At 37.8% G+C, this 25,376-nt stretch overlaps 1 protein-coding gene across 1 annotated transcript in view; it reads right to left on the bottom strand.

Annotated features, from left to right (window-relative positions):
• The window catches only part of CEMIP2 (cell migration inducing hyaluronidase 2), a 78,224-nt gene that overhangs the window by 6,274 nt on the left and 46,574 nt on the right, over nt 1-25,376 (bottom strand). Inside the window, exons 13-21 of the mRNA XM_082656537.1 lie at nt 20,936-21,067; nt 19,452-19,487; nt 18,538-18,693; nt 15,827-16,004; nt 13,411-13,626; nt 9,965-10,173; nt 6,706-6,888; nt 3,717-3,936; nt 933-1,031 (exon numbers count right to left, since the gene is read on the bottom strand). Of these exons, the coding sequence (XP_082512663.1) occupies nt 933-1,031; nt 3,717-3,936; nt 6,706-6,888; nt 9,965-10,173; nt 13,411-13,626; nt 15,827-16,004; nt 18,538-18,693; nt 19,452-19,487; nt 20,936-21,067 (1,429 nt within the window). The remainder of the gene's footprint in view (nt 1-932; nt 1,032-3,716; nt 3,937-6,705; nt 6,889-9,964; nt 10,174-13,410; nt 13,627-15,826; nt 16,005-18,537; nt 18,694-19,451; nt 19,488-20,935; nt 21,068-25,376) is intronic.

The raw sequence follows: 25,376 nt of genomic DNA, 5'->3' as shown, positions 1-25,376 counted from the left end.
GAGACCACATGAGACTGAGCCCAGACCCTAGCTGGGTATCAGCTGGATGGCTAGATACCTCCTACCCAAAGAGCTCTTTATATAGATGCACTCGATTTTGGACAGGCCACATGCCTAGAGCTGTTTACCTTGCGGGCTAGCTTGGCTCTTAGCCCAAATTCCAGTATTGATATGAGGCTAAGGCTTTTAACTCCCATTAACCTACTTAAAAAAGACAACTAACACTTTGCATCTTCACTTTCTTCATCTGAAAAAAATGGGAACCAGGCAACTTCAAAATAAAATGCCGAGGAAATTTTAAAACCTTCACTTCCCATATTTTAAACAAATAACTGCGGAACTTCTTTTAAGATTCAAAATCCAAGGTTAAAATTTCTGCATATTGATTATCTATGACAATTTTTTTTTTTTTTTTTTTTTTTTTTTGCGGTACGCAGGCCTCTCACTGCCGCGGCCTCTCCCGCCGCGGAGCACAGGCTCCAGACGCGCAGGCTCAGTGGCCATGGCTCACGGGTCCAGCCGCTCCGTGGCATGCGGGACCCTCCTGGACCGGGGCACGAACCCGCGTCCCCTGCATTGGCAGGTGGACTCCCAACCACTGCACCACCAGGGAAGCCCCTATGACAATTTTTTTAAACCAAAAACGCCTTGTCTCCTACAGAAAAGAAATCTGAATAATTACCTGAATAATTTTAACATTCGCCTAAAAGTAATCAATAAACATAATTGACTGAGAAAAAAATTTAATAAATTTATCTTATTTATTTAAAACGCAAATGTTTAGGAGGTATTTACACCTCTACTGTATTGCTCACCACTAATAATCAAAATGTGATTATAAACAAGTGAATGTTGCCAGAGAGAATTCATGTTACCAGGATAAAATGTAAAACTGAGAAGCTGAGGCAATGTACACACCAGATGGTACTCACAGAAATAACAGACAGGTCTCCACGCTGAGTCTCTGCTTGACTGGGTGACTGGAATTGCACAGGGAGGTAGCTTTTATGAGGATCACTTGTAAACACCACCTAAACAGGGAAGAAGTTCCATATCTATGTCAACTGCATCTTCCTCCAAAAAGATCCTTCAAAATAAACTCAACTATACCAAAGCCAGTGAGTGGGTTTTTGTTTTTATTTCTGTTTTCTCTGAACTTTCTGTACGTATTTCATGACCTGGAATTCTATCTTTTGATACAGGCTTTATACGAGAAGTGTATGTTCCTAACTTTCTGGAGCAATCTCAGTTTCAAATCATTGTAATCTTGTTAATAAAATCAGTTCTAGAAATGACTACATAAATATGCTTTATATCTAAATCTTTGTAAACATTTCATGCAAAAACAGTCACAAATCTTTTCAAAGGTCCTTTTCAGACTAGTTATTCTGAATTGGGACTCAGTCACTCCAGGACTGAGGAAAGAAGTGTAGATGACAAGGACTACCCTGTTTAAAAACTTTCAGGGGTCTGTACATCACCAGGTCTAAATTCCTCCACCAGACCTGCAAAATGTTCCACAAATAGAGTCAAGTCTTATACACTCAGGACCCTATTTCCCACTATTCTATCACATTCAACATGCAGGGCAGTTCCCTCACTTTCCCACAAGCACTTTACCTCCTCTTCTGCTACCCTGCCTTTTCCAATGCTGTTCCCTTCCCAAGAACACCCTTCCCTTTTTCCTTCTACTCCAAATCACTGCCAGTCTCCAAACCCCAACACCCACCTCCTCCCTAAAGGCTGTCTTTTCATTCAAAAGCACTCTTAACTCTTCACACAATTTAGCACTTAAAAGCATATGCCCTGGGGAATTCCTTGGTGGTCCAGTGGTTAGGTCCAGCGTTTTCACTACCATGGCCCAGTTTCAATCCCTGGTCAGGGAACTAAGATCCCGCAGGTCACGCAGCATGACCAAAAAAAAAAAAGTGTATGTCCTTATAAAGCGATGTCAACAAGAGCAAATAATCATGGCAAGAGCAGATAATCATGATATTAAGCACTCAGAAGCTGGACACTGCTTTGAAGTCTCAGGTCTGAAGTCAAAAAATTCATGTGAATTTTCCTACTTATTTCTAATATACATGGGTTTTTGACATTCAAAACAAAAATTCCCCTCAAATTTCCAAGTAAAAGTGATGTCCCCAGATGCTTCAAATACTTCTCAACTGCCAGGTCACTAGTCGATACAGCTTTAAGAAATGAATCCTGATCAATGTTTTAAGCCCAAAGAATAAAGAACACTAAACGTCAATGCATGGAACCATTTAACAAGATAGGCCCAGAATAGTTCTGAAGATGATTAAATTATTTTATAAACTGTAGTAATTCTTATAATAATTATAAATTATTTGAAGTCTTTTCAGTAATGAAGGACTTTCTTAACAAATTCAACTTAAGAATTAGGCTGGAAAATTTACTTCCCCACAAAGACTATCTGAAAATTTCACTTTAACAGTCAAAACATTACATATGACAGGCAAGGATTCACGTAAACTTCTTCATGTACCTGGTTTATTTTTTGGTCTGTTCGTTGGTTGGTTGGTTTAGTTGAATTGGAGAATAGAGGTGGCTCAAGGGTATGAGCAACCAAGACTATGACAGTGAGTTGTCATCAGAAAAATACTTATCATATATCACGATAGGAAGCCTAAAACCCCCTTCCTTTCCCTGTTCTTACTGCCTCCAATGGACAGAAACAAGAAAAATTAGAAATAAAGAACCTGTGCAATGGAAGAATTTTTGTTTTCTCAAATCACTTATAATGATAAGAAATAAAGATTTAGAGGTTTTCTCCATATTAATAGCAAGCATTTCTGTGGCAATAAGGACTTTTTAAAAACTCCTCTAGGCCAGTGAAACTAAAATGTGAACATGTATCAGAATGATCTCCAGGGCTTGTTAAAGCACAGACTGCTAAGCCCCATCCCTGAAGTTTCTGATACAGTAGAACTGGGTAGGACTCAAGATTTAGAATTTTTCATAAGTTCCCAGGTGATGCTGATGCTGCTAGTCTGGGGACCACAAGTTGAGAACCATTCTTCTTGACCCATGTTTGTTTATATAGAGGTTAAAGATCAATTAGGGCAATATTAATTCTGTATTTCTTTTTCACCTGGAATTAGTCTGACTTCCTTCGGAAACCCCATGCCTGATTTTAGCTCATACTTTGGATTTACTTTCATTGCCATGTTTTCTCAAGATCTAGAAGGAGACCATCTCATTAAGAATATGTCACAAGAAGCATTTCACTTCTAGCCAAAGTCAGTTTGTACTTTTAATTACAGGTAAACATAATAGCACATGCTTCAAATTAATGGCTTTTCATCTTGAAGGAAACAATTTTCCTACAAGTGCCTTTTCTGAAGATAAATTTCACACTTCCAAGAAAACAAATTATTTTTTGATATCACTGACATGCAAACGAAATAGCGATACTGTAATGGAATCACATCTGAGAAAGAAAAGATGACAACCAATAAATCCACAATCATCCAGGGCAAACTGATATATCACAGGGGGAAGGTGGTTTTATTATAAATTTGGACTGGTTGCTTCTTATGAGCATCACATTCTAGAATGGGCCAAAATTCAGGGGAAACCATGCAATATTTATAAATTGGCAGCACAGATGTTTCAAAAAAAAAATGTGCTGATTGCACAGAACCTTTTGACTTTTTCTCCTGGACCACAGACCACTTTTATTCCCTGTTTACCTGATGGGTTCCGCAGCCCTGACAGAGTCCCTTGAGCATGGATGGCATCGGCTTGAGTGCTGATGGCTTTCTGTAATACTGGGGATACGCTTTGGCCATGCAGTTACTGATGTCTTTGGAGTCCGTTGCTGCCTGGATCTTGACTCTTTCGCATCCCTGAGATGAACAGTAACTGTGACCATCCCTGTGGCTTTTGGCTTTTAGATACAAAAACAGCAACCTGCACAAAACAGAAACCAGTCCAACAGATGTTAGATTAACTCTCAAAAACTTACAAAAATTCCTCAAATAAGCTCATGGCCAGAAGGGATATTCCTCCAATAAATTAAAATTTTTTTTAAAGAAAAATAAACTACAAAACCAATAAAGTTGTTTCTCTTTCCTTTCTACCCTCCTAGGGTTCTAAGTCAAATGCAATACCACTTTAGAAAATATTTTGATAACCTGATTCAGTCGTTATGGGCAGTATCAAAGTCGATTTCTGGTTTGAATTAGTTCAATTGGTAATTTAGGAGGATGGAATTTGGCTTGGCTCAAGAATTCCTTGGAAAACTTTACACTTGAGTTTAGGATTTGGTAAATTAGTGTGGTTTATTCTTTTTTTTTTTCTTTTGGTTTACAAATTGTTTTGGTTTAAGGCACAAAACTGGAATAATTAAAACACCAACTGTGAGACTTGTTTGGTTAAGGCCAAGATATGGTATCAAATCAATTCCTGTGATATTTACTAAGAGCAGATGGGCCTGGGGTCCTTCTGTCTGTACTTTGGCCAAAATCAAGCGAAATGAACAGTCCTACCCATTCTGAATTCTCCTCCTACTGCCAAGATGAATGGAAAAGCAAGTTCCAGGCAGTAGTCCAATGTCTGTCAGCAAACCTAGGCCTTCTAAACCAAAGGAAGTCAAGATTCTAAAAAGGACTTGATCAAATGCGATTGATTACTGGAGTTCAAGAGTTCACATTTTATTTATTTATTTGTTTGTTTGTTTATTTATTTATTTATAACAGTAAACTTTTATTGAGGACGTACAACATCCCAGGCCCTATGCTGAATGATTTGCATGAACTGTGTACTCTTCAACCTCACAACAACCATATGATATAGCGTTTTTATTATTCCCAAATAACAGATAAGGAAACTGGGGCACAGAAATATTCACTAAATTGCCCAAGATCACACAATTAAGTAAGGCAGAATATTATATAAAGTCAGGCAATCAACTGCAATTCTCCAATTGCAGTCATGAAGAACCTTCTATTTATAAACTCAGCTCTGCTTGGCAAAGTAAGAACCAACAAAATAGAAGATCACCCTGGATCAGTAGAATTTCCTGGTAATAATTGCTTTCCCAGAGGGGGACCCACACTAGCTCAACTTTCAGAATTGAGGAAGGCAATGCAACATCTAAAGTGCCTGGTTTACTGAACCCTTACATGACAGCCCATAGCAGTCCTTTCTTTGGAGACATCACTCTTAAAGAGTTCACATTTTAATATGAGGTCAGTGAACAACACAAAGTTGTGATGAGGTGAAAATCAGCCACTGTTCCAACATCCAGTAATTTTAACATATATATAAGGAATGACAGGGACTTGATTAGGCATGGGACTTTTGATATATAATTTAAATCATCAAAATGAATAGAATTAAAAAAGAATTTGAACCTCAAAGGCTGAAGGACTCTAGAAATATCCAGATGAAGAAATACTTCCCATCCTTTTACATATCAATCATTAATTTGTGATCACCAGACTGTCCTTACAAATTTGGGCGTTCCATTTATTTTTGTGGAAAATCAACTGAGAATGTGGCAGTTCTATCATCTATAGAATAAAAGCCCAACTAGGTTGCTGAAGTTGAAATCAGAGATAATGATGATAAAAAAAAAGACTTAAGCTGATAACACTGGCTGCAGCACCAGCCCTGAAGGGCAAATGAGTTGCATCTTCTTCAAAGGTTAACAAGACACTTGACTGAACCCTAACCTCATTCCCCCACAGTCAATCTTGCCACCCTTCTCTCCAGTAGGAAATTTTGTCTTTCCCCAAACATGCCGTGCCATGTTCTTCATGCCTCCATGCATTTATCCACACTGTCCTTGGAACACCTTCCTCCTAGTCACTCCTCAAGAGTCAGCCCCAGTGTTATCTTCTTGGGTTGTCACTGGCCACCCAAGGCTGAACCTCTGGGTTACCTCAAAAGGCACACTATAGGACTTGCAGCATTTAAACCTTTCACGCTCTGACTACTTGCTTTACATGTCCACATCCTTCAATGGACAGTGAATTTGCAGAAGAAATGTGCCTTATTTACATTAGTATCTTTATAGTACCTAGACAATGACATAGAGTAGAAATGCCAGGTTAAGGGATGGATAATGAAGGAGCATGCTACTTTCTGGAAGAGTACAGGAGAGAGAGCCTACCATAACCCAAAGGCTGAGAGACTGTAACTGGATAAAAGCAGACAAAGCCAACAGGACCCCAGGTGAACAGGATTAGAACTAAAAAGTGGAAAGATGCAGGCTAGAGAAAGTTGAAAGCAAATATGCCATGGTTACACAGTGATTTTTTTAAAACCCAAGGTCAACTTGAGAGATAGTCTTAAAGGAAGAGAAAAATGAGCTTTCACTAAAATATGAACTATATCATATGGAAATAATCATCTTTAGAGTCGTTATGGAAAACACTATTTTAATTTTCAATTGGGCCTACTGGTTCTTTATTGACAAGGATAATTTCTCTTTCTAAATCGCCTTAATAGGTAAACAGCAAACATCTCACTCGATTCCTACTGCCAACTGTAATTACGAGTCATTCTAGTTCTCTTCTAAACCTCTAATGGTGATGAGCAGAGAATTACCCACATCAGCTGCTTTTCTAAGCAGCCGTCACATCACAATCTATTCTTAGTTACACTGAAGAACTAGTAATTTCACCACTAAAGAAAAACAGCAATAATTCTCATTCACTGGTTGCCCTGAATTACCCCGTGCTGGAGTCAAAATAGAATTTCCTCTCAGACTGTTTCCTCTGCAATTCCTCCAGCGAATGCAAGGGCTCATACTCTTCCATTTTGGATAATGAGCCATTATGCCGCTGTAGAAAGCCAAAGGTAACCTGAAAACTTGTGTTTGACGGATAGCAGAGCCCAACTCGAATCCAGTCATTCCTATAAAGGAGAGACAATAAAAACATGAATTCACATTTGAGCCAGTACATTTTGAGTATTACAGCATATGTAAATTTTAGCCATGGTCTTCTCCTTAAATTGCTGCTGTGTATGGAGCCACTAACAATGCAAGTCCTGAATCCTAACACACTAATGAATCATCGACTTTTACATGTTACCCAAATTCCGCTCCTCAATATATGTACAACAATGATATGGCTTATAAAAAATTCTTGGTTTCAACAGGACTTCAGGGAATGTGAAGAGAAGCTGGATAAAATGTACTTAGATACTGCAAGCAGATAATAAAATTGAGACAGTTGGGTATGGGTATACTAAGATGGAAGAAACACTAATAGCCTGATAGTGGAAGCGTACACTGGTAAAATCTTTCCAAAGAATTTTTTAATTCATAAATATATTTTTATCTTTTATAATTACATTAGGATAAATTGTTAGTGGTAAATTTGCTAGAGATAAAGGTGTATGCATTTTTAAAGTCTTTGATGAATATTACCAAATTGCCATAGTGTTGTTTCTTACCTAATGTTCTAAGATATAAAATTAATACTTTTTGAAAACCATTAAGAATATTTTCCCCTTTTTTATCATTTCTTTTTTTGGCATTCTTTAAGTTATGGCAAAATATACATGTGGTAACATATAAAATTTACCATTTTAGACCTTTTTTCACTTTACAGTTTAGTGACATTAAGTACATTCACAAGGTTGTACAACCATCACCACTATCCATTTCCAGAACTTCTTAATCATTCAAAACAATTTTAAAACAATATGTAACAATGCCTTAAAATTGTTCACACAGATTTCATCCAGTAATCCCACTAAGAAATTAGAAATACAGACCAAAAATGTATAAGAAAAGATGCTCTATCCAGTATCATTTGTAATACCAAAACGGGGAGAGGGGCAGGAGAAAAATAATCTAAATGTTCATAGGGGAATGGAGTAGTTAAATAAATTTTGGCATATTTATATGCTCAGAGAATACCTGAGGGTGGAGAGACACGAGAACCCTATAAATGTTTATAATGCCTCAATTTGATTAGAAGAATTACAGGTTATTGTAATTTTTTAATGTTTTTCTGTATTTCCTTATTTTGTTTAATGCATAAGTACAGCTTTTATAACTTTTAAACTGTTATTTTCATAAGTGCCACTATGACAAAATCCATGACCTCTCTATAATTATATTAAATTTGGAAAAAAATTATCCATCTCCTCCTCTTGCCTCTGCCCATGATGTAACTTTTACAAACTTTTAGATAATTAAACAAGGAAAGTTGGACTGAATTTCAAGCCCATATAGAGTTTTGAAACTTCTGAGCTCATCCTTTTTTTCACTTTAAAATCTTTTTACTTTCTTAGTATTTATTCAAAAGTTATGCCTTGTATGTGCAGAACTCTGCATACCATTTGATTATAATACCTCACCTCAGATTCATAACCTGCCAGATATAACTTTTTGTATTGCGGATCACTCTTTCATATATCTCCTCCACCCTCTCTGACAATCGTTTGTTCCTTCATTGACTTCTAGGCAGCTCACTGATGGGGGTGACGATATCAGATTGGCTTTTAGAACCCACACCCTGGACACAATGTGGACCAAGGATTGAAGGTGGAGGGAGGTGGGGAGACCGAATAGGAGGCTGCTGCAGGGATCCAGGCGAGAGAGGCTAATGACCTAAACGCAGTCACAAGCAGTGACGGTGGAAAGAAGTGGAGAGATTTGAAAACATTAAGCACATAGGATCAACAGGGCTTGGCCACTGATAGGATGGAGAAATGAGAGAAAAGAAAGAGGAAAGGATGAGTCCTGAGATTTTTTTGGCTTGGTTGACTCAGTAAGTGAAGGTGCAATTGTCCAGCAAGGGCATAGAGAAGCAGCAGCCAGTGTTACAGGAAAATAGTAATGGTTCAGTTTAGAGCATGTGCCAGAGGCCTATCATCTCAGAATAAAAGCATCTACCATGATGTTCAGCCATCCTTGGAGGGGAATTCCTATACGTTCTATGTCCATCTCTGTTCATTCCAATTGGGTATTTTAAGAGAGTTCTGACGAGTCAGCCTTTATGAACCGTCAGGTGAACAAACCAATTTTTCAGGTACATATCTGAGCAGTTTCATGGAGTCCCATGGGTTAACCATCACACGTCTAGATAGTCCCAGCTCTTGTTTCTAGTCTCATCTTCTGTAACTTCCCCCACCTACGCTCCCATCACACTCAATCTATCAGTCCCTGAGCAGAACTAGCCCTTTCCCAACTCTGCTGCTTTTGTAACAAAACTGATCGCTTGTTATCACTTCTCAGTGCAGCCTGGCCCAACTCCCTTAGGCAGAATAGCTGCTCTTATCTTTTGTCCTTTAAAAAATAGTACTGGTTTATTTACTTAAATTTTGTTCTACCTGTATACTGTGAGCTCCTGAAGGGCAAGTACTTCTCTCAGTCATCTTTATATCAACTGGCACACAGTAAACGCTTAAATAAATTAATGTAAAAATAGAGCCCTTGATTGAAAGTAATATTATTAGAGCAGACAACTGAGAAATCAAGAAGGGATAGAAAGGTGCTTTCACATTCTGGCAGGGATGGCAAATACCTGGCATTATCCATGCCACAGTTCTTCCACTTCTTGCCCATTGCTGACATGAATAATCAGTCATACTACTCTCCTCTGTCAAGTCTAAACTTGGCCTCAAAAATCTTTTTACTTTCTAGGTAACCGAGTGCTCAGTTGGAACACCAGATAAAATTTATTCCCATCCCAGCTACAGAGAATTAAAGTATTCAGCAGACGGTATTAAAACCTACCGTTAAATGGCTTTCTGCCCACAATTCCTTGACCATAGAGAAAAAGACATGCTTTTAATAGGACAGAATTCAATTTATACAATCTCTTAATTCCATCAATATAACATATATAGCCTCCCCACAGGAGGAACAAAGTACATAAAGTTGAAGTTCTTTACTTGCTACAAAGGAGATAGGTTGTTTTTCTCCACTAAATTATTAATTGCCCAACTATTTGAAATAACAGTAATAGAAGCATACTTGTTGAAGTTTATGAGGTATAGAAAAGCAGTCTTCGGTGCTGGCCCATTCCAATGGATGGTGTAGCCCTTCTCCAGCATGATCACAGGCTGGTACTGTGGAAAGGTTGCCTTCTGGTTAATTCCCCGGAGCACCATAGGGTAGGCTGGATACTCATCTCGTGTGATGGTCATAGTCAGATTCTGAGTGCTCCATGTCTGCACATAGACCTTCAAAACATAATTAAGGATTAAAGGGAAGAGAATGAAAATTTAAATAGCTAAAGAAAACATATCTAGCACAAAGTCAAACGTCTCTACTTTCAAAAGAGAGATTCTATGATCCGTGCCAGACTGACTGAGTAGTAGCCAACTTCATCCTAAGCTCCACTTACAATGAAGCCTGCTTAAGCTGAAATAGTAAGAACAGACCATGTGTTCTGGTAGCCAAGATCTTCATCATCTCTTCCACAACAGGCCAGCTTATTCGTTAGAATATAAAACCTTTGTGGGTTTACATAGCCTGTCAAAGAAATCCCTCAATCTGAAGTACACACATACAAAAAATTAGTACATTAATGTGAAAACTGATACCCTCTAGTCAAATCTGAAAGACTTTCCTCTGAAATAAGAGATGGAAATTTAAAATATCTCAGAGCTTTGGCTTTCAATTTTCCATGACCTACATCAGCCCAAGAAGTCATTTTCCACCCATTAAAAAAAAAAAAAAAGTTATAAAGTGTTCTGCAAAAACTGGAAAAACATATTAAACTGAGGCAAATTTGAAAGCCCTGAATTTATTCCAGTGGCATTTGAGCCCCATACTGTGCCAAAACAAAATCTTCCCCAAATGCATCCTCCAAAGAACAAACCTCAGAACAATTTCCTAAAACAAATCAGTATCCTGTAACAGAATCCCCCAGAAGTATTAAAACATTTGCAGAATGTTGCATTTAATCCACGCTACTTCTCTATGTTTTCTGTTTCTCTGATTTCTGCAGTTTTATCCATATTGATTCCTCAATTATAAATTCTTTGAGCCAGAAAGTCTTCTTAACTCTCATTCATGTTTGACTATAGTACTCTTCTCTACTGACACCACTTAAAGATTAAAATAGAGATAGGAATTTATTGATTGTTTGATTGATTGATTGGTACGTGGGCCTCTCACTGTTGTGGCCTCTCCCATTGCAGAGCACAGGCTCCGGACATGCAGGCTCAGGGGCCATGGCTCACGGGCCCAGCTGCTCCGCGGCACGTGGGATCTTCCTGGACCGGGGCACGAACCCGTGTCCCCTACATCGGCAGGTGGACTCTCAACCCCTGCGCCACCAGGGAAGCCCAGGAAATACATATTTTGAGACTACATTTAAATATATATGCTTAATATATTATATTTATTTATTCTTTATTTAAATGTTTATATTTGATCTGTATTTCATTATATAATAGGTTAAAATATAATAGAATACACCCCTGCACCAAACACATACATATATATATATCCTGCCTTCTTCCAAATCCAAGAAGGATTTGAGGTGGCACATTCTCCTTATGTTACCACCTTTCTCCCTGAGCACCTTTACCCTTGGGTCAGCAAAGAGCAGACATCCCATTAAAATATATTTACAAATAGCTAAAGAATGATTATTCTATCTTGAGATCCAGTTGCTTCTATCTTTTGTTAAAAAAATACAGTATTATACATCATCCAAGAAATAACAAATGGCTACATATCTGGGCTCCCAGCCCAAATTCTCAGGAGAAAATTTCTGTCCTACCATTCCCAGAGCCGCCTGGGCAGTATTAGACACTTTTTTCTTTCTTCATCTTCAAATAAAAATAGAATTACTACTTTGCTTTTTAAGTTAGAAGTTATCAGGTTCACATTCTCAAATACCTTAGAAAATCCAAAGACTATATAGAGACATTTATAATAAAATATAAAGTTTTCATGAGTGAGCACATACCACTTTAAGACAGATACATGTACCTTTGAATACACATGGCTAGCAATTTAACTAAAACTGTAGCTACTAAAGAATTAAAAGCTTTTTATCTTCTAATTCTAGAATTTCTATATCTTCTTAGGCATTAATGAGTCAACTTAATTTTAGAGGGCAATTCTGGTTAAGAATAAAACGAATGGAAGAAGAAATCACATTTTCAACCACATTCTTCTTTATTTTACTATAATTATTTCTCCATCCTTTTCTTGTCCTTCCCAGAACTTAGGCAAGTATGACTCCTCTCGCTCCCATGGGGATGAGAAATCCCACAACAAAGAAGCTAATACGCCATTAAAATAAACCAGAAAAAGCTCTCTAATCTTTACCCCTCTTAAGCCCTTTGTCTTGTCTATACCACTGAGCCACCAGGGAAGCCCCCCTCTATTCTTTTATCTCTCTTAACATCTATTATTAAATATGACCATGTAATTGTCTAAAATATGGAAATAAAATTCTGCTCTCTTCAAAATTCTGGGCAACTGGTACCTCCATTCTGCAATCTGTCATCCATCAAATACCACTATTAAAATCATCTTTGCAACTTAGAGCCCTGCTCTTCAAATAATACTAATTGCAGCAAGCACTTCACTATGTGCTAGGCCACGGGTGAAATGCTTTACCAATACTCGTGCATTCTATCCTCACAACAGCCACGTACGAGAGGATCTAATATTACCCTCACTGAGCAGAGGCACAGAGCAATTAATTAACTTACCCACCTCATATTTAAGGAAGTAACAAAGCCAGAATTCAAACCCATGCAATCTGGTTCTGGCATCTGTGCTCTTAACATACTACCTCCCTAATTATTCCATCCTCTTATACTGGGCATCCAGTTAATAAATTGCACACTAGCTTAATGTTTTCAAAGAAGTGTTTCCCAATCTATATCATCCCCTTCATATTTTCATAGACATTATATCATAATATAATTTGCAGAATTTCCTTGGATTCCTTCCTTGTCCACTCATTCCAATTCCTAGCTCTGTTTCTGAGAACATCTCACTTTCCGTGTGATCTATTGATATTCTGCCTCACAAGTCAGAGTCCCTAATTTAGAGATAAAATAGAGATAATAACCCTGAAAGCAAAGAGTGAAACACTCTCTCAGGGGACACAGCTGTAGCACAGCAAAAAAACCTGGTCTAGGAACTCAGGAAATATGGGTTCTCACCCCAACTACAATCCAACCATATTTAACCAAGAGCAAGTTATCTTACTTCTCTTGGGCTTACTTTTTCACTTTTAAATTGGTTTGGAGTGGGGGAACTTTAAATAAAATTCTGTGAGTCTGTGATTCCTAATGAATTTTTTTCTTTTTTTTCCCCTAAAGAACCCCCCCAAAAACCCATGCTTTGGAAAGTATCAATCATCCCGAAGAGCTGAAGAGTACTCCTCACAGAAGCAGTGCTGTCAGGAGCTGGTAAGGAATCAGGCATCACGATGTGCTCTGGCCTACCTGGGCATAGTTCCCACTGCACACCACTGCATTCCATTTGGTAACATTTACACAGCTTGGATGGCGGATCAGGTAGTTGTCAATTCTTCCCACGTAAACATCCTTGTATCCTGTCACAGAGCCATCAATGTCATGGAATATGGAGTTCTTATCACCATCTAGCTCACAATCTTCAAACCAGGGCCCAGGCTTTCCAAAGAAGACATTGAGAGACACCTGAAAACAATGAAAAACAGGGACATCATAAAATGAGGGCTCCTGACATGTTAGCCAGCATTCCCTGCAAGGACCCAACTTCATATCCATTACAATTACTTTAAGGTTAAAGCAGTTCTGAGTCACAGCATAATTGTCAACCAACATTTTTGATTAATTATGACATGCACGGGGAAAAAAATTTCCCAAAGCCTTGTAGAGTTCAAGCAGCAAGCGTTCAATTTCATCTTCAGTGTTTTCCCTTTTTTTAACTTAAAAACTATTACCTATTCCCCAGATAAAACTAATCCATGGCAAGAGAAACTAGAATAGTTGTGGGAAGGGGAACTATGCAGTCATATGTATTTGTTAAAACTTATAAACTTTATACTTAAGATCTCTGCGTTTCCCTGTATGCAAACTATACCTCAATTAAATAAAAATCTATTATAAGTTCTATCTCCTGAGCTAATCATTTTATTTCACTCCAAATGCTTTAGTTAACTTGTTAATGACTCCTCCCACCAAAAAGTAAGTACAGTTCCAAACTAAAACACAATCTAAGTGTTGCCTTGGTATGGTTGCATGACTCACTACAACTTGTTGAAAAGTGTGTGTTATCTTCTCTCTCCTCAACGTAGACCAAGTCCAGCTCAGTAATTTTCATGTCGGGTAATGTTAATTCAATGCCCTTATCGAACACATAGTACACAGCTGCAAAGCAGGCTGCAGGTTACATGCTTTATTATCTTTAGCTGCTTCTTATTAGTGGTAAGTTATTAATGTTATTCAAGCCATGCAGATACACCTCTATAATGCTTTTATTGGGAAGTTTTAAAATCAGCTGAACATCTAAATGATAAGCAGCTCAATGGAAAATCAGTGATGTGTGGGACAAGTGGCTCTAAATTCTTAGTTCTAGGCTCTTTTCTCTTTTTCCTTATACCTCTTATGGTTAAATCTAAAAGAAGTATAGGGCATACTGTCCACCTCTTTAGGAATAACAAATATGACAGACCATTCCCTTTATGAATGGTTTCAGAGCATTGCCACATTAGAGAATTCTAGGCGGATGAAACACTAAACTTAAACAGCATGGATTCTCTTAGGCTGTTAGAACTCTAGAACTCTGCAACAAACGAAACATCTAAAAACTTTTTTTTTCAGTATGACCATGTCAGTGATCACCAAACTCTGTGCATGGGGAGACCCACGTGGGCAGTAAGCGAACATCTAACCTCTACACTGGAGAGGTAATCCAAGAACCACCCTATTTATTTACGTGGGACCCTATCCACAGTGTAGCTCTTCCTCTTCCCCTGGAGTTATGTGGCCTAGAAGAGAACCAGTCAACCAAGCTGACAACCCAGCTTGCACGTGGGCCTCTGTTCCATGCCTCAGCTATTCATGAAAACCACATATAGACTTTGGTAAACTATCTTAAGTTCTCTTTAAACTGGGCAACCACAGAGTTTGCCTGTGGATGTGAATGAGAGAACTACGAGCCACTTTCCAATTGTGGCTGTGTCTGTGGGAGCAGAAAGCAATACGGTCTGAGGCTCAATCTCTACACCACTGTCATCTTAGAAGTGGAAAGATGGGGGGAGGCTGGGAGTATATAATCAGATTGTCCTGTGTTTTAATGGTAAAGAGGGTACTGACGAAACTACTAAGAAAACTATTTCTGTGGCCTACGGCACTGTAAACAATTATCTCTAAGTCTTCTTTGCAATCTTCATAAAACCCTTCCAATAGTTCATATAAGAAATAACCTCATTTGTTTCATATCACCCCACTATTCCTCTTCTTTCCCAATCTTTTATCCTCTAGTTCCCCAGAAGAATAGACCCCAGGAAAGTAAAATACCAGGTAAAACCCAAATCTCTTCATGGATTATTATACTGAATTTCAACAAATTATATGTCCTCTTGTTCCTATGAAATTCTACAATTCCCATCCCTGTGTCATCACTTTAAGTCATTTTCCCTTTGAAGATATCACCAGAATATCAGAAATACCCCAGGTCACATGGGACTTCTGTTCTCACCTTGAACTCAGCAGGACAGAGTACCTGGAATTAGGAGTTGCTCTTGCATAGATTTCTCCTCCCAATCGTAAAAACTCAGTGCGAACCCTTCGTTTGTGTTTTCGTCTTTGGAAATGTGCCATCCCTCCTCTACCCACCATACTCACTGTGTAGGAACCATGAGAACATACTTACATGTGGACCAAACTTCACAAGGGAGATGTTATTCCTGGGGGTTATCTGCCAAGAATTCTTCATGAGGAAGCCAATAGCACTGGTATGCCTATCTGGAGTTGGCACATATTGTTTGAAAGTGCACCTGGTGACATGAATGGGTCCATCATAGATCTGAAAGCCTCTAATTGGGAATGTCCTGTTGAGATACAAGATTTTGTTTAATGCATATGGGCCCATCCCTTTAACAGCACTTCACTTGCGTACTTGTTTTATAAATACTGTTGAATATCCCATATACACCAAGCACAATCCTAGGATACAGTGGTAACCGAGCAAGATCTCCAATCAAATGAAACCTACACTGCAGTGAGAAAGGCAAACAGAAAAACAATGGACAATTTCAGATAATAAGTGCTTGAAGAAAGTAAAGACATAGTAATACAATAGACTGGGTAGAAGAGAGATGCTATTTTGGATAGAATGGAGGCTTGTCTAAAAAGGTGACTTGGCTTCCTTGAATCAACTCGGTTAAGATCTTTTCTTTGATAACTCATACACTTTAGCTTTAGTTCCAAAATTTCTAGCATGAGAACAAAAGACAAATCTGTGCTTAAACAGAGAGAACCTCCTTTCAAGCCACTAAATGATAGTAAGGAGAAATGATATGCTTAAAAGTACAAAAGTGTAAGTCTGCAAGGCTTACTATGTCAAAGGGGATGGCTAGATTGAGAAATTCGTTTTATTCATTTTACTCCTTTCTGTTCCAACACAAACTCCTTAACCTACTAATCATATATTATTAACCGTAATTAATGTACAAAACCCATAATATTCTGGATCCCTTAGGTTTTTCCCCTATTACACTCTTAATGGCATTGCAGAGGACTTCTATAGCAACTAATTAGTTTACAGCTTGGTGGTGTTTTACAATAAAAACATAGATGCTAGCAAGCAAATCAAATAGCCTACTTAAAAATCTATGCCTCTAGACATATATACACTACCAAACGTAAAATAGATAGCTAGTGGGAAGCAGCCGCATAGCACAGGGAGATCAGCTCGGTGCTCTGTGACCACCTAGAGGGGTGGGATAGGGAGGGTGGGAGGGAGGGAGATGCAAGAGGGAAGAGATATGGGAACATATGTATATGTATAACTGATTCACTTTGTTATAAAGCAGAAACTAACACACCATTGTAAAGCAATAATACTCCAATAAAGATGTAAAAAAAAAAAAAATCTATGCCTCCTGATGTTTTTCCAAGGATACATCACAAAACGGTCCTCTGCCATAGAAAAGGTTGTAAAGATACAGTAAAATAAAAACTGGATCCATTGACCAACTAGGAATCTTCATTTCAAAAATTCCTCCTTGGCAAAGAAGCAACAGCATTTTGAAATAAAACTAAAGGCCAGTGTAAAATAAAAATAATGGAATTGAATTGGCCACCACTTTTACTGCAGCCCATACCCAACTAATACAGCCTTTTTTCTTTAATTTACATATTAGAAGAGGCAGCTTTAGCCTAATTGTAAAGAGCAGAGCACTGAAGCCAAACTAACAGGGTTCGAGTCCCACCTTAGTAAGTTACTCACTTATAAAGCAGGATGATGACAGCACCTACCTCACTGGGCTTTGCAAGGATTAACTGAATAATAAAGTATTTTAGAACAGGGCCTGATACATCATAAGCATTTAATAAATGTTTGCCATTAAAAATCCATGAAGTTCCTTTCCTAGTGGCTTCCACGGTCTAACAGGAGTTCTACACATAGCATAGCATATAGTAAAGACGTTCAATATTTCCCAACAACAAACACAGGCGAGAGGAGCCAAGCATAGGCTGCCCTTTGCCAGAAGCTAGTTAAGCCCTTTGGCCAACACTCATTACCTGTCCCCCAAAGCCAACTATGTTTGCCCCATCCCCCTGACCTGTCCTAGCCCAATATCCAGACACAGGGTATAGCTTTAAGGGAATTGATGTTTGATAAATTCTGACATTAGCTCCAATGTAAGGCCTTTAGAACACTAGTTTTTCTCTACCTGGTTTTCCTGTGAGTAAAATGACACCTCCAAACTGTGTCTCAGAACTGAGGTACAGATTAATTAGGTAATAGTTCCCTAAAAGTTCTGAAGAATCTTTCTAGTACTAAGTACTATTTTAATGCCTGTGATTATTTTGGAAGAAAACATGCCAAAAGTCTACCCCCATACCCTTTCAACATCTGAAACACTGTTAATTATACACCTGTGGTTAGGTTTTGAGTCAGCTTTGGCATCTATCATCTCATTTTCTAGGACTCTTTTCAATAGGTAATTTCCTTTTTCCAGTGGCTATTTCTGAAAACTAACATCACATATTGAGGGAAAACTGACTCAATGTCCATAGTTTATGGTTTGGCAGTTCTCTCAAGAAAGAAAAAAAAAAAAGATTACCAGCTTATATAAGGCCTTATACAGGAAGGATAAACAAGATAGGTTCCTTCATTATAAAATTGATAATGAAATCTATAAAGTGTTTAATAGTTAACGCTCCAGAATTCCAGAGAATACATACAATAGTAATAGCAATAATAACAACAAGAATAATAGTTTTAATAATAATAAGGTCGGAAAAGTGTCACAGTGGGAACCAATCGATACAGGATTATTACAGAAACTTTTGTAAAGGGGTTAGGTTTTCATTTATTGTTTAAATTTAACACTCCTCTGATAAAGCAATGCTCACCTGTTCCTGGGTAACGTCCGAGGCTTCTGGTCTATTCCTCCAGTGCCTACATACTTGTTCTGACCACCCTGAAATCCGTAATTCCTGCTCTCCCCAATAAAGAGAGATTCAGATACCTCTTGGCTGGAACCTTCATCACTTGGGAAGCTTCCGTCACTGTTAAAATGAGAATAATCATTAACCACACATCTCTAGGAAATTTAAATTGACCCTCAAATGAAGGCAAGCTATAACTTTAAAAACCTAAAAATTTTCAAAGTAGCCAGTAGCTTTTTCTTATACATATTAGTGAGTCACCAAAAGGTGCCTCAAAATTGAACATACCTCTTATAAATTAATATGTGCTTGGCAAATTAGATTTAAACAAATGAGATTTAATTTACAGGAACAACTAATTTTTTCAGTCCCAAGCAACAATACTGCAAATGAGGAGAATAAACTTGCCCTGGACAATAATTAGAGGACAAGCATGTTTAAGACGGCAATGAGAATAACTGTTATCTGGAGAAAAATATATAACATAAAAAGTTTCATTCTTAAAGACCACTGTGAAATTAGACCAACTTCTAAGAAAGAAAATATTTAATCTGCTCCCAACTTTTACTCCCTTCCTCTTTATTCCCCTGTTTTTTAAGATCTTTAATCTAAAGATCAAGTGTTTTCTTTTAAGCAAAAAACATGGTGGGCCTACCCTTCTGTGTAATTCCAGCTAGATTCATCTCCTACTTTGGTATAAATTCAATTAATCAATAAAAATGTATTTTTGGCCCTCAAGTGGCATCAGGAAGTGAGTGCTAATTTTTTTAATGTTAATAAATGATATAACATTCTTGTGTTATCAAAAAATATATATCATATATTTTTCTACCTTACAGCTTTAAAATAATCAGGTATTTTTAAAAGTAATTACAAACCTGGCAAAGGTCAGTCCTATTCCATTATCTGCAAATCTATAAGAAAAAAGAGAATGAGGGAACATTTTAATTTATCACATCATATAAGAAGAGGTAATTCGCTCAAAATATTTAATTGTCATAAAATCCAGGAAGTTCCAGTAATGTTTACTGTCCAAGACTACACAAAAATTTCACTTTCCAATAATGAAAAGCATAGGCTCCACAGTGAAGGCACCTGGTTCCAATCTCAGCTTTGCCTATTACTAGCTGTGTGACCTTGGGCAAGTTATTCAACCTGTTTGCCCCTCAGTTTTCTCACCTAAAGGTTGAAATAATAATATAAGCTTCCTCATAGGATACTTGAAAGCATTAAAATGCTAATTAGTGTCAACCATTTAGAACAGTGTCTGGCACAGAGTAAGCAGCAGGTAAGTGTTAGCTATAATTATAATTTTTATCATTATACTTGGCCCCCATATCTTTGGGTTCTGCACCCACAGATTCAACCAACTGTGGATCAGAAATATTAAACAAAAAATTCTGGAAAATTCCAAAAAGCAAAACTTACATTTGTCCAGTGCTGGCAACTATTTACATAGCGTTTACATTGCATTTACAACTATTTAGATAGCATTTACATTGTCTTGGATATAATAAGTAATAGAGATGATTTAAAGTATACAGGAGGATGTGTGTAGGTTATATGCAAATACTATGCCATTTTACATAAGGAACTTGAGCATCAGGATTTTGGTACCCATGGGGAGTCCCGGAACCAATCCCCCACGGATACCAAGGAACGACTAATTTTTAATAGTTAGATCATGGTATTCTCTTCAAAACTTTTCAACATTAATACCCAAGCTATTTCTACAGATTTTATACAATATCCATTTTTTTTATGATAAAAGTCAGAGATGATGGTAAAATGCCAAGCAGCTAATGTCAGTACCAGCCAGAAAAAAACATTTTTCTAGACTCCTGAACACCAAATCTTACCTCAACATACATCAGACTTCTCCTAAAATCATACAAATGGAAAAGAAGTGAGATGCTTACTGCCTCAAGTCATGTTAACATAAGTCAACAGACTTATTAAGGGAGAATTCAAAACTTTTGTTTTGAATGGCAGTGGAAGAGCATCAGGAAACTGAGTTTCCAAAAGGAAGGAAAAAAATGCAGGTAGTTTCAAAATCTTTATTTAGCACTCTGACATAGACCATGTTTGTTACATAAAGTTAAAGTCCCAGTTTCTGTTTAATCTCATCAAAAAGCTCTCATGTCACCAGACAAGTTCAGTTCCAATAAAAGCAGCAGAATGAGACGATTCCAAACATTTGCAGTCAGTTAATGCTGGCATATTTCCTCAGAGCTTTTCTATTAGTAATGATACTATGATTCCAGAAACCCCACTGTACTTTCAGTCTACTGGGTTTTTTAAAAAGCCTTAAAAAGTAAATACATCAGTGTCATCAGATAATAATTTCATAGACAATACCCACGCTGAATTCTGAACGACAATGTCTCCTCCTCTGACCCAAGCTCCGTTATCATTATTTTTAAAAGCAATGAGCCTGTCAATTAAAGCAGCAACACGTGGCTTTTCAGGGTCTGCATCCTGATGAGGCCGAAACCTTGGGGTTAGGAGGAAAAAAAAAAAAAAAGGACTTTTAAAAAGAGTAATGAAAAGGCAATGTAAATAAGCTACTTACGATTATAAACTTAAGTGTCAAAAAGCAGAATTTAACTTTGAACAAAACTAAAAAAAAAAAACTCCTTAAGACACAACTTAATTATTTACATTTCAAATATTGAAAAAAATACAAATTTGCAGAGAACTGCTTTCATATTTCAGTTTATTTTTAATCAATTTATATTATAAAAGGGACATTACAGAACACTCTAAGCACTGAAACCATTTCAAAAATAAACAGAAAAACCTCAGACCAGGAAATACAGCATGTTTTCACAAATTCTCAAGCTACATGATATTAATATAAACTTACTAAGTAAATTAATCATATATTTCAACATACATATATGTGAAGCAGAGTATTATTTGAGTTGTGTGCTGGTGACATGCTTTAGATAGAGAGAAAACTGGATTCAATATCTTTAAAAAGCCTAAATTTTAAATAGATTATACTTATGGAATATTACTCAGCCATAAACAAGAATGAAATTCTGCCATTTGCAACGTGGATGGTCCTAAAGGGTATTCTATTTAATGAAATAAGTCAGACAGAGAAAGACAAATACTCTATATTATCACTTATAAGTGTAACCTAAAAAATAAAACAAACAAATGAATATAACAAAACAGAAACAGACTCACAGACACAGAGAACAAACTACTAGTTACCAGTGAGGAGAGAGTAGATGGGGGGGCAACATAAGGGTATGGGATTAAGACATACAAACTACTATGTATGAAATAAATAAGCAACAAGGATATATTGTAAAGCACAGGGAAATCTAGCTATTCTTTTATATAACTTTAAATGGAGTATAATCTATAAAAATATTGAATCACTATGTTGTACACCTGAAACTAATATTGTAAATCTACTATAATAAAAAATATAAAGAAAAAATGTATCAGCACTTAAAAAAAGATTGTATTTCATTGACTTATTAATTATAAAGACTGAATGTTACTTTTTCTTTCTTGTCCTTGTAAAATATTTACAAGGACCTTATTGAAAAGGCAAAAAAAAATTGGTATCAAAAACTGTTAACCAGGGGCTTCCCTGGTGGCACAGTTGTTGAGAGTCCCCCTGCTGATGCAGGGAACACGGGTTTGTGCCCCAGTACGGGAAGATCCCACATGCCACGGAGCAGATGGGCCCGTGAGCCATGGCCGCTGAGCCTGTGAGTCCGGAGCCTGTGCTCCACAACGGGAGAGGCCACAACAGTGGGAGGCCCGCGTACCACAAAAAACAAAACAAAACAAAACAAACTGTTAACCAGGGAGATTGGTTCAAGATGGCAGAGTAGAAGGACGTGCGCTCACTCCCTCCTGCGAGAGCAACGGAATCACAACTAACTGCTGAACAATCAATGACAGGAAGACAATGGAACTTACCAAAAAAGATACCCCACATCCAAAGACAAACGAGAGGCCACAATGATACGGCAGGAAGGGCTCAATCTCAAGAAAATCAAATCCTATAACTGCTGGGTGGTTGACTCAAAAACTGGAGTACACTTATACCACAGAAGTCCACCCACTGGAGTGAAGGTTCTGAGTCCCACGTCATGCTTCCCAAGCTGGAGGGCTGGCAACGGGAGGAGGAATTCCTAGATAATCAGACTTTGAAGCCTAGCGGGATTTGACTGCAGGACTTTGACAGGACTGGGAGAAACAGTGACTCCACTCTTGGCGGGCACACACAAAGTAGTGTGCGCACCAGGACCCAGGGGAAGGAGCAGTGACCCCATAGGAGACTGAACCAGACCTACCTGCTAGGGTTGGAGGGTCTCCTGCAGAGGCAGGGGGTGGCTGTGGCTCACCGTGGGGACAAGGACACTGGCAGCAAAAGTTCTGGGAAGTACTCCTTGGCGTGAGCCCTCCCAGAGTCTGCCATTAGCCCGGGTAGGGTTTAGTGTTGGGTTGCCTCCGGCCAAACAACGAACAGGGAGGGAACCCAGCTCCACCCATCAGCAGACAAGCAGATTAAAGTTTTACTGAACTGTACCCACCAGAGCAACACCCAGCTCTACCCACCACCAGTCCCTCGCATCAGGAAAGTTGCACAAGCCTCTTAGATAGCCTCATCCACCAGAGGGCAGACAGCAGAAGCAAGAAGAACTACAATTCTGCAGCCTGTGGAACGAAAACCACATTCACAGAAACAGGGACAAAATGAAAAGGCAGAGGACTGTGTAACAGATGAAGGAACAAGATAAAACCCCAGAAAACAACTAAATGAAGTGGAGATATGCAACCTTCTAGAAAAAGAATTCAGAATAATGATAGTGAAGATGATCCAGGACCTCAGAAAAAGAATGGAGGCAAAGATATAGAAGATGCAAGAAATGTTTAACAAAGACCTAGAAGAATTAAAGAACAAACAACTAGAAGAATTAAAGAACAAACAAACAGAGATGAACAATACAACAACTGAAATGGAAAATACACTGGAAGGAATCAGTAGCAGAATAACTGAGGCAGAAGAACGCATAAGTGACCTGGAAGACAGAATGGTGGAATTCACTGCCATGGAACAGAATAAAGAAAAAAGAATGAAAAGAAATGAAGACAGCCTAAGAGACCTCTGGGACAATATTAAACGCAACAACATTCACATAATACGGGTTCCAACACGGGAAGACAGAGAGAAAGGACGTGAGAAAATATTTGAAGAGATTATAGTTGAAAACTTCCATAACATGGGAAAGGAAATAGCCACCCAAGTCCAGGAAGCGCAGAGAACCCCATGCAGGACAAACCCAAGGAGAAACACAATGAGACACACAGTAATCAAATTCACAAAAATTAAAGAAAAAGAAAAATTACTGAAAGCAACAAGGGAGAAACAACAAATAACATACAAGGGAACTCCCATAAGGTTAACAGCTGATTTCTCAGCAGAAACTCTACAAGCCAGAAGGGAGTGGCATGATATATTTAAAGTGATGAAAGGGAAGAAACTACAACCAAGATTACTCAACCTGGTGAGGATCTCATTCAGATTTGAAGGAGAAATCAAAAGCTTTACAGACAAGCAAAAGCTAAGAGAATTCAGCAACACCAAACCAGCTCTACAACAAATGCTAAAGGAACTTCTCTAAGTGGGAAACACAAGAGAAGAAAAGAACCTACAAAAACAAACCCAAAACAATTAAGAAAATGCTAATAGGAACATACATATCGATAATTACCTTAAACGTGAATGGATTAAACGTTCCAACCAAAAGACACAGGCTCGCTGAATAGATACAAAAACAAGATCCATATATATGCTGTCTACAAGAGACCCACTTCAGACCTAGGGACACATACAACTGAAAGTGAGGAGATGGAAAAAGAAATCCATGCAAATGGAAATCAAAAGAAAGCTGGAGTAGCAATACTCATATCAGATAAAATAGACTTTAAAATAAAGAATGTTACAAGAGACAAGGAAGGACACTACATAATGATCAAGGGATCAATCCAAGAAGAAGATATAACAATTATAAATATATATGCACCCAACATAGGAGCACCTCAATACATAAGGCAACTGCTAACAGCTATAAAAGAGGAAATGGACAGTAACACAATAATAGTGGGGACATTAACACCTCACTTACACCAATGGATGGATCATCCAAACAGAAAATTAATAAGGAGATAGAAGCTTTAAGTGACACAACAGACCAGACAGATTTAATTGATATTTATAGGATATTCCATCCAAAAACAGCAGATTACACTTTCTTCTCAAGTGCACATGGAACATTCTCCAGGACAGATCACACCTTGGGTCACAAATCAAGCCTCAGTAAATTTAAGAAAATTGAAATCATATCAAGCACCTTTTCTGACCACAACACTATGAAATTAGAAATCAATTACAGGGGGAAAAAAATGTAAAAAACACAAACACATGGAGGATAAACAGTATGTTACTATATAACCAAGACATCACTGAAGAAATCAAAGAGGAAATCAAAAAATACCTAGAGACAAACTACAATGAAAACATGATGATCCAAAACTTATGGGATACAGCAGTTCTAAGAGGGAAGTTTATAGCAATACAAGCCTACCTCAAGAAACAAGAAAAATCTCAAATAAACAACCTAACCTTACACCTAAAGGAACTAGAGAGAGATGAACAAACAAAACCCAAAGTTTGTAGAAGGAAAGAAATCATAAAGATCAGAGCAGAAATAAACGAAGTAGAAAAAAAGAAAACAATAGCAAGGATCAATAAAACTAGAACGTGGTTCTTT

This window comes from Grampus griseus, assembly GCF_964374135.1.
Source record: "Grampus griseus genome assembly, chromosome: 6".
NCBI lineage: Eukaryota > Metazoa > Chordata > Mammalia > Artiodactyla > Delphinidae > Grampus > Grampus griseus.
Note: the sequence above shows the minus strand (reverse complement) of the source record. Positions and strands in the feature narration are given on the sequence as shown.